Genomic DNA, 10,160 nt, shown 5'->3' with positions numbered 1-10,160 from the left:
AGGGCGGCGAGCCCGGCTGTGGCCCCGCGCTCCCCGGCGGCCGGAGCGCCGCGCCGCCCCCCTCCAGGTGCCGCCCCAAGCACCAGCTTGGGTGCCTGGTGCCTGGAGCCGGCCCTGCACTTGTCTGTACCCCTGGCAAGACTGAATCCTGCTCAGAGACCTCCTGGCTGAGGGAGCTAGATGGGGCTGTTTCCACGTCCGCGCGCTTTTTGAGTGTCAGCCAGAGGCTGCCGTTGTGGCTGGGAGGGTCACTTGACCACAGCGCCGCACGTTCGCCCTCCCAGGGGTTAGTGTGTTGCCTCTCCAGTGCTCCCACACCTTGCTGTCCGGGCAGCTCCGGATCAAACTCAGCCTAGGACCTTGCCATTAAACTGCTGAGCCAGCCTTCTGCATAAGATCTTCCCGGAGCACTGACAGCGCTGCAAAGCCAGGCTACCACACGGCCGTGAGAGAACCAGCCACCGATCACTGCAAGTGAAAAAGCCTCCTCCCCAATGAGGCGTGCATTTGCTTTAGGACGCAAGGCCAGACCACAACAGCGGGTGTCCGGGCGCATCCCAGCAAGCCCTGCGGCTCCAATCCTGTGGTGAAGAAACGCTCATGCTTCCCTTACTGACTCGTTTCTTTGGGCTGCCCGGAGTCCGTCTAGAGGCGGTTGAGGGCGGGGGTGGGCTTGCTTTGGATCTCACGCCGTCTGAGAGGCCTTCTCTCCAAAGCATTTGACCCAGAAGGAAGAGCCTTGTGATTATTATAATTAAACGGAGGGCATTTTGGCTGGGATATAAATAAAAGCGATCCCAGCCCGGCACGCCTCAGCCCTCTCCCTGACACGCAGCACCCTGCAGCTGGGGACGCAAAGTCAGAGTGCTTGGTAAGCCAGCCGGTTGTTGGGAGGGGTTTGGGTACCTCTAAGGCAACTGTCTCCTTCAGTATGGGCTTGCCAGCTGCTTTGGGAGCAGCAGGGGTATAGGTGGCATGAACCACAAGCAGCAGCAGGTCTGCGCAGGTGACAAAATTGTCGGCAGTGAAGTATGACTGTCATTAGCGCACTGAGTGGCTCCTGTCAGGGTTCCCTCCCCACTCTGAACTCTGGGGTACAGATGTGGGGACCCGCATGCAAGACCCTGACATGGTGGCAGAGGTGGGATTTTATGCTACCCTTAGCTATATGTTTATGACAGCTCCTGTCCCCGGTAACATGCTTAGAGCCATTGGGTGTTACACAGATTGCGGTCCAGGTTTCGTGCAGTGTTTAGACAGACTCTGATGCAGTCTGACACTGGATCCACTCCAGGTTAGTGTTCAGCGCCCCTTGGAGCACACAACACTGTATGGATTGAGTGAGTTGTATTGCCCTGTTCCTGCAAAGGGATCGGGCTCAGGGCAGTGTTAGTTGTTAGGCCCAGGAGCCTGTTAGGAGTTGTTAGGCCCTGGCACGCTGGGGACATGTAGCAGCTGGGTAGCCAGGAAAGCAGGGGAGCCTCAGGAGTGGCTGGTGTCCAGCCCGCAGCTGCGTCTCGCCAAGGAGTTGTAGTTGCGTGTCTGCCAGGCGCAGTGGGGGAGCAGGGTGTCTCCCAGGGGCGGGGAGCAGAGAGGCGCCGGTGGAGCTGGGACTCTCGGAAATGAAAGACCTGCAGCCCTAGGTGTGCCCAACCTGAGCCAGCAGGCTGCTTCGCCTCCGGTGCCAACGCCCCCTATTATTTCAGTGAGAGGCAAGAATAAAACGAACCCGGAGCGTCTTTTCTCCATGTCTGGCTCTGTGGCTTCGGGGCGCGGCTCCGTGCTCTGCATTGCCCGGCAGGGGTCCCAGCCTTGAACCTCGGAGCCAGCTGGCACCTGGGAGTACCACGAAGGCAGCTCCGCTCCCAACGAGAGACTGGGAACCCCGGTGCCCGGGCCTGGCATTTTGAACGGTTTGCCTGAGCTGTGCCAGCTGCACCCAGCACAGAAGGGCTGCAGTACAATCCACTGATCCTTCCACTAGCAACTGAGATACCGAGCACTGGAGAAAGTAGGGTGACCAGACAGCAAATGTGAAAAATCGGGACAGGGGTGGGGGGTAAAAGGAGCCTATATAAGAAAAAGACCCAAAAATCGGGACCGTCCCTATAAAATCGGGACATCTGGTCACTCTAGGAGAAAGCCACAGTCCACTCCAGTGTCTGTAATCAGTAAAGGCCAGGCTGGCCCTGAGCTTTGAATTTCAGTGTGCGTCTACCCCGGTGTGTGATCGACTGATCCAGGGGCCACGGGCTCTTCCTAATGGGGGGGCACAAGGCCCCACCCTTCCCCGAGGCCCCGCCCCCCGGGCAAGCCAGAAGCTGGAGTTGGGTCGGGGTAAGATCTGTGTGGGGAGCTGCAGACCCTTCACCTGCCCTGGACGGGGGACTGGGAGGGGGGGACACAAGCCGGGGGCTGCTCTCAGACCCCCCACCCTGGGCAGGTGGAGGGTCCATGGCTCCTCACAGCTGCCCGGGCTCCCTGGGCTGTTCTTACCTGGGCTGGGTGGGTCTGCTCTGTTCTGGCACACCTGGACTGGTCCCTTCTGGCCTTAAATCCTATGATGCGGGCACCATAGACAAGTGCCCCCCTAGTACCTTATGTGTGCTGTATGCTAAGCTCATGCCTGTACCTTGTGTATATTGCATGCACCGGGCAGACTTCACACGTGCATTCCCGCAGGAGCGTGTTACATGCCACCCGCTGGGGCTAGCCCTTCCTCCTCTCTGCAGCTGGCGGAACGTCTGTTTCTTCACCCGCGGTGTTGCTGCCTCTTGCAGGATAGTCACGGTGGTTCTGGTCGCCATCAGCGTGGTCTGGATCCCCATCCTGCAGAGCTCCAACAGCGGCCAGCTGTACATCTACATCCAGTCTGTGACCAGCTGCCTCGCCCCGCCCATCACGGCTGTGTTCGCCCTGGCCGTTTTCTGGAGACGAGCCAACGAGCAGGTAAGCGCTCTGCTGTTTCGTGTGTGGGGGGGTGTCTTTTAATGCCTAGATGTTACAGCTGGAAGAGACCATTGTGATCATCTAGCCTGACCCCCCTGCATATCACGGGCCAGACAACCTCCCCTGCTGATTCCTGCATTGGTCCCACTGCTTCTGGTGGAGCTACAGCAGGGCTTTGCAACCTCTGAACCATTTCGACTAGAGGTGCAGCCCCCTTTGGAAATCTTCGATCCCCAACGGTCCGTGGACCACAGGTTGAAAGCCTCTGACCTAGAGCGCTGGCCCGGCTTAGCTGATGCGATTCCAGTTGCTATGGCTCACCACTGTTATTCCAGTGCATGCTGGCCTTTCCCTTGGGGAAACCTGGGGTCAGACCCTGTTCTAGGTCACACAGGAAAATCTATTTGCTGCATTTCTGCATTGTCTCCAGATTGTGCCTCCCCAGGCTGGCACGTGGCCTGTGAATTCTGAGAGCGTTTCACCTTCCTCTGAAGAATCACGTGCTGGTACCTGCTGGAAGCAGAGGCTTGGTTTGGATGGGCCAGGGGTCTCATCTGAGGTGGAAACGCCTATATTGCTGGGTCTCTCGTTAGGGGCACCAAGGAATAAACAGAGGGGTGCAGGTAGCCTCTGGACCCCAGCCTTCCTGCAGGGTGTTGGGCTAGTCCCGTGACCGTTGACAGGCAGGAGGGGCCCTACATTGATTTGTGGGTTGTAGCGAAGTCTCACCATGCTGTTGTCTTAGCTGAGTGCCCGTGAAATGGTCCCATGACCCTCCCACCAAGGGGGACCCCCCCGGTTTCCCCTTAGTGGTAAGGGGGCTACTAGAAAGTGGAGGAGGTGTGGCACGGCACGCAGCACCTTGAGTCTCATCAGGCCAAGGATCAGCCTCATGAGCCTTACACTTCTGTACTCCTGAGGACTTGAAGATCATTGGTTGTTCTTCGGTAGGACAACGCCAAGGGTTTTGGGGGTCAGGGTCATCCATGAGGACGTGGCCAGGCCAGTTCTGGCTGGCCGGTTCTAGCCGCTGGCACCCTCAGGGGTTTCTGAAGAGTTTTGTTTGAGGAACCGATTCCCAGTCCCCCAAAGAAGAGCAGAAATCGCGCTTGCCTGCGTTTGAGACCAGAGCGAGGCGGTGGTTCCCCAAGGAACTGGTGGGTGGATCATGTGTAGCTGACATGTGAGCACAGCCCAGGTGTTGACATGCAACGCTGCCCGACTGTGGCCTGGGAAGTTTTAAGCTCAGTGTCACAGAAAACAGTAACTGCCAGGCAACTGCGCTAGCAAACAGCAGACTGGGACACGAGGGACTTTCCACCGCATAAATACATGTTTGTTACATTCTCTTTAGTTAGCATCCTGGAAAGAAAGAAGCCAGCCAATGGCAGAACCTGTGCAAAGTTGTCTTGTGGCTAGCCAGAGAATAACATTTGTATTACAGTCGCGGAGAACCTCGGAGTTACGAACACCTCGGGAAGGGAGGTTGTTCGTAACGCTGAACAAAACGTTCTTTCCAAAGTTTACAACTGAACATTGACTTAATACAGCTTTGAAACTTTACTCTGCAGACGGAAAATGCTGCTTTTAACCATCTCAATTTAAAGGAAACAACCACAGAAACAGTTTCCTCACCTTGTCAAATCTTTGTTTTAAACTTTCCCTTCATTTTTGTAGTAGTTTACCTTTAACACAGGACTGCATTGGATATACTGCCTTTTTTGGTCTCTGCTGCTGCCTGAGTGTGTACGTCCAGTTCCAAATGAGGCATGTGGTTGACTGGTCAGTTCGTAACTCTGGTGTTCGTAACTCTGAGGCTCTACTGTAACTCTTAACTACGATCCGGGTCCCTTGGTGCTAGGGGCTGTACGTGCACAATAAGAGACATTATCTTTACAGACGGGCACCTGCAAGAGAGGAGATATGTCTGCACTGTGGCTGGAGGTATAATTTTGCGCTTGGGTAGACGAGCCTGGTCTAGCTTTGATCAAGATAGTGCACTAAAGATAGCCGCGTAGCCACTGGAGTGGTAACCCAGGGTCGCAGACAGGAGTGCACTCTGGCCCGTGTGGCTACACTGCTATTTTTAATGCGTTAGCTCGATCAAAGCTAACGTGTGTGTGTGTACAGGAACCCGAGCTGCACCTCCGGCTCTGCAGAAAGCGACTTATCACACAGGAAGTCTATGACACAGCTGGGATTTGAACCTAGAACTCCTGAGTCCCACCCCAGGGCCTTAGTCACAAGACCTGGGCTGGTCCCCCAGGCTGCGGACACATTAGGAAGCGCTCACTGACAAAGGCGAGCCAGGAAGGGAGTTCAGCAGAGTTCACCTTCCGTCTCTGTTTTGCAGGGAGCTTTCTGGGGCCTGATGCTGGGGCTGGCGCTAGGCCTGGCCAGGATGGGGCTGGAGTTTGCGTACCCTTTGCCCCGCTGTGGCGTCCCGGACGAGCGCCCCTCCCTCGTGAAGGACGTTCACTACCTCCACTTCGCCATCCTCCTCTGCGCTCTGACGGCCGGCGCCGTGGTGGGGATCAGCTTGTTGAGCGGGCCCCCCGCCGAGTCGCAGGTGGGTAAAGTCGCCCCGGTCGGGTTGCACGGCCCTGACGAGGATCAAGCGATCAGCTGTTCAGTTTGACTGCAAAGGGGGCATTGACGACGGGGGGTGGGGCTGACCTTGTTTCCCTCCCTGCTGCCAAGAGGCCATGGCAGCCGCCCCTCATCGCAACCCCTTGCACAGGCCGAGCTGGATGTTGTTGGAGTCTGGCGAGGGTACCAAGGTGGGCGCGTCAGGCAGGAGGCGGGTCCTGCGAACAGGTCTCCTATTTCCACTTGCCCCCGCAGGGAAAAGACCCAGCCCGCACCCTCCCTCCACGAACCTCTGATGCCGAGGGGCACGTGGCTGGCAGCAAAAGTCCTAAGCCACGGCCCGTGGGCAAACATACGGGTAAAGCAGCCCTGGGCCCAGCTTCTGCTATTGGACGGGGATTGAGGTTTGGTAGCCACGCAAAGGAGCGCAGTGGTGCCGTTACGTGTCGAACACAGTCACTGCTGTGGCATTCAGATCCACCCGGGACGTGCACCCAGGCACGCGGATCCTTCCTTCGTGCAGGGAAGCCCCTATGTCCAGCAAGGGACGTGTCTCCTTGGGACAGACGTGGGGTTCCGGATGGGAACAAGGGCAGTGATCGCAGAGCTACGAGCCAAGGAGACCTATCCAAATCCTCCAGCCAGAGGCACAGAATAGCTGTCTCTGGGGAACCGCCTTCAATGTCCTCTCTGCTCCACCCATGCGTGGCTGCTCAGGGCTGAGGTCTGGCCCCCGTTTGCTGTGGCTGGACTGTTTTTCGTTGTCAGCCGGAAGGCAGCCTGACAGCGGACCGACCCGCTGTGTTCCGCTTGTTTGCGTTGCCCTACGCCTGTTAATGTTATGTCACGTGAAAGCGGGGACGGGGCTTCGGGGCAGGGAAGGGTGAGGAGCTCGCACCCAGAACACGCTATGGGGGAGGGGGGGGCCCACACACAAACATGGAAATTCCCCCCCTTCCCCAGTCCAGTGGCATTTGGGGTCAGCCCATCGTAGAGGGATGGCTCTGGGTCTGGACTTCCCCAGGGGCTGGGGCTGGGGTGTTGGTTCTGCTGTCCTAGTCTGGGGCCAGGGAGATGTGGTAGGTGTCAGACCATGGGGTTTATTTCAGGGGAGCCAGGCAGCATGCAGGAGTTTGGGGTGCAGGGAGCACAAGGACCTGCCCCAGCTGTGGGCATGGCCAGTGACTCTCCTGCCTGCTGGCCGCTGGCCGAGCTCACGCTGGGCTGCTCTGACCCACACAGGCCCTGGCCAGAACCTCAGCTGGTGTACCTCCGTGTAGCTCCACTGAAGGGGGTGGAATGACCCTGATTTACATCCAGCTGAGGATCCGGCCTGGAGAATTCAGAGCGGGGTTCGAATCTGGCAGGTGTTTAGGGGGAGACGCTGGCCGGGCTGAGCAGCATGGGGAGATCGCTGGGTGACCTCCCACCGTGGGGGCTGGGTATGTCCCTGGGCACGGGCTGTTCCTGTCGTCCTTCACCACCGGCTCTTTGCTGGGCATCCTCAGAGGAATAACTGGGCTCCTCCAATTCCCCCCCCGCGGGTGATGTGAGACGGTGCTTCCCAGACACTGCTGCATTTGCTCCCCGGATCTGGCCACCCTCACAACAAGCTGGTTCTTCGGGTTTACCATGGCAGCACCCAACGCAGGGCCCTGGCACCGACGGATCAAACCCCATAGGCGGGGCCATGCCTGGAGGGCGTGAGTGCTGCCAGGCCAGGCCGAGGGATTGCAGGGTGGTTGTGATTGTCTTTGTGCTCAGATAGTACAGGCCATGCGACCTCAGGTGGGGCCTCTCCTCACCCTGGGGGGAATTGGGGGCGGCTCTGCTGAGGGGGAGGAGAATCGGGCCTCAGACTCCAGAGCCATAGTTTGCCATAGCAGCTGGTGACGCTTGGGGCCTCCGTTTTCAGATGCCCAACTTGAGACACTTGAAAGGGGCCCGGCAGAGGGTGGGTACTCGGCCCATCTCCTCTCGCTATGACGCTCTTCTGCTCTGGCCCCTCTAAGCTTCCCGCTCTGCGTTCCAGATAAAGAACCTCACCTGGTGGACCATTTCCCGGGGGCGCCTGCCTCCCGAGATCTCCATGGCCAGCGCATCAGCAGGGACCCACTCACCCAGGAGAGGAAAGGAGGGTACGTGTGATCTGATATTGACCAGCCAGGGCTTGGGATGGACCCAAGGCTGGGACTAAGAACCCAACGACGAAGGGGTGGTCTGTGCTTTGAGTTGGGGGTGTCAATCCCACCTCAAGGAGACATAGTGGATGTAGATCTGATCGTGCTTGGGCGCGAACGACAGGGCGCGTGGGTGTGTGAGTGGTGGGAGGGGCTGGCTGGCATGAGTACATGCCTAGCGTCCTGAATGGGTATGTACCCCAGCGGCTAGCCTCTCCCACTGCTTGTGCCGTCGTGGCTATACTCTAGCACGCTCGTTCGCTCCCAGCTACGGCGGGGACGTCTCCTCGACCCGGGAGTCCCAACTGCAGACTTGCCTTTAGACTTGGAAATCTGCTGCGGCCTGGGGCGTGTTCTGAGCACAGAACGGTCCTGAGTTCCAATCCCAGCTCAGGGGGTTGGGGAGGAGCCGGGGAGGGGTCAGGGCGCTGGGGGTCTTTGTTCATTTCAACCAGAGCCACGTGGATTCAGGGATCAGGTTCTGCTTTGGGGTTGGGTCCAGGCTCCTTGGCCCTGCCCCCCACCCCTTGAAACATGGACCTTCTTGCTCTGCGCATCCTCAGGCACAGCTGTCTTTGGCCAACCCTGGCCCATGTGAAGTGTGCAGGGCAGGTGGTCCCCATGACTCTGTCCCCCTCATAGTCTCTCTCCATCTGTGACAGATTCCCAGGAGGGGGCGCCAGGGACCTGCCCCGGCATGGATTTCTTCTGCAGTCCCCAGGGGGCGAAGCCTGAGGGACCCCCAGCAAAGGCCCCGAGGGACATCACAGAGGCCCCCTTCTGGGCGAGGATCTGCTGCATCAATGCTGTCATCCTGATGTGTGTCAATGTCTTCTGCTATGCCTATTTCGCTTAACACTACTGCAGCCAGCGGTGTGGGGGAGATGATCGGGGGAAGGGAAGGATGGGAGGAGGGGCGAGGGGGAAGAGGAGGAAGGTGTAGTGGGGAGGGATGGGGCAAGGGGAAGGTGGAAAGAGACAGCTGTGTGATTAATTCCCCCTTCCCTTCCCCCTACATTCTGGGCATTGGAGGGTTTTGCATCAGCTTAACTTGTCCCAAAGTTTTTCGTGGGCTAGAAGGTTGGAGTACCAGGGTTGGCACAACAGGTCCCTACGGCCTGTCTTTCCACCCCCAGAGATGTGAGTTACAGCTCGTGAAATGTGTCGGATGATCTCCCCGGTTCCACATGGCAGGGGCAGGCGGTGCTCGGGAGGGGCCCAGGAGTTGAAGAGCTGGGGGTGTTTCCGCTCGGGGGAGAGGAGAGATTTGTGGAAGATCAAGGGCTGGAAAAGCAGGGGGGCTGCAGGTCAGGACTGAGGTGCATTGACAGAGCTGCCTGAGAGCAGCATGCATACCCTGCATTGCGTTCTGTCCATCCCGGGGGGCCATCACTGGGATCAGAAGCTGAACTCGGCTTTTCCAGTCTTGTACATTTTTGGTTTCTTCATTGAATATCATTTAAGATCTAAGCCACTGATTCTAAAGACGCTTATGGTACAATGGGCAAAGACATTGCATGGGGCAGTAGCTTTGGACAAAGCTAGCCAGCAGCTCTCTTGTGCAGACTTTTATGTCAGCCCTGGAGAATCTGCGTAACCTGTATTTCTAGCTCCGGATGGCCTTCCTAAAATTGGAAATGGAAACCAGCCTCGCGGCAGGTTCTGTGTATACCCCCCTCCTTTGTGTTACCTCAGAATCACTTTTTATTTTCTCGGAATTAAAATGCAGTTTGCAGCTAGAAATGATATCTGCCTGACCACAACCAGTGCCTGGGGCACGCCTTGGCAATGCCATCTGCTGGGTTGCTTGCAAATAATCACTGAATTATTGAACTGTGTGGCTCCAGCACTGAAATCTGGGTGGGTTTCACAGCAGTCCCGGAAGCACCGCCTTTCTGGAGGCTGTACTTCTGGGGAGTGAAGCAATATTCGCCAATAAGTTCTGGCCTAACGGGATGATGTCATGGCAGAAGTAGCTGGTGTGTGTGTGCATACCCGATTTCCCTGGGTATGACACAGGCTAACAGAAGATGGTCATATCTGATATTGAACCATGGTACATTGGTGAGATTCATTTCATTTGCCAACCACGTCACCATTAACCTGGTCTCATGGTCTCTGTGGAGAGAGAGCTCTGCTTTACTTTCTTTAATGATCTCAGGAAACAAGCTATATATAAAAATCAAGCTGATTTGGAAATAGAAGCTAGAAACTGCTGCTGAAACCACTCCTGGCCTCTCCTTTCCCCTGAAGGTGTAGTCATAGAATCTCAGGGTTGGAAGGGACCTCAGGAGGTCATCTAGTCCAACCCACTACTCAAAGCAGGACCAATTCCCAACTAAATCATCCCAGCCAGGGCTTTGCCAAGCCTGGCCTTAAAAACCTCTAAGGAAGGAGATTCCACCACCTCCCTAGGGAACCCATTCCAGTGCTTCACCATCC

At 57.2% G+C, this 10,160-nt stretch overlaps 1 protein-coding gene across 1 annotated transcript in view; it reads left to right on the top strand.

The window, feature by feature from the left end:
- The window catches only part of SLC5A10 (solute carrier family 5 member 10), an 87,996-nt gene extending 79,401 nt beyond the window's left edge, over nt 1–8,595 (top strand). The window contains exons 12-15 of the mRNA XM_026650814.2: nt 2,781–2,949; nt 5,303–5,518; nt 7,571–7,676; nt 8,381–8,595. Of these exons, the coding sequence (XP_026506599.2) occupies nt 2,781–2,949; nt 5,303–5,518; nt 7,571–7,676; nt 8,381–8,574 (685 nt within the window). The 3' untranslated portion in view covers nt 8,575–8,595. The remainder of the gene's footprint in view (nt 1–2,780; nt 2,950–5,302; nt 5,519–7,570; nt 7,677–8,380) is intronic.
- The last annotated feature ends 1,565 nt before the right edge of the window (nt 8,596–10,160 follow it).

The sequence above is a fragment of the Terrapene carolina genome, unplaced genomic scaffold (genome assembly GCF_002925995.2).
Source record: "Terrapene carolina triunguis isolate 2854851 unplaced genomic scaffold, T_m_triunguis-2.0 Scaffold93, whole genome shotgun sequence".
Lineage (NCBI taxonomy): Eukaryota > Metazoa > Chordata > Testudines > Emydidae > Terrapene > Terrapene triunguis.
Note: the sequence above shows the minus strand (reverse complement) of the source record. Positions and strands in the feature narration are given on the sequence as shown.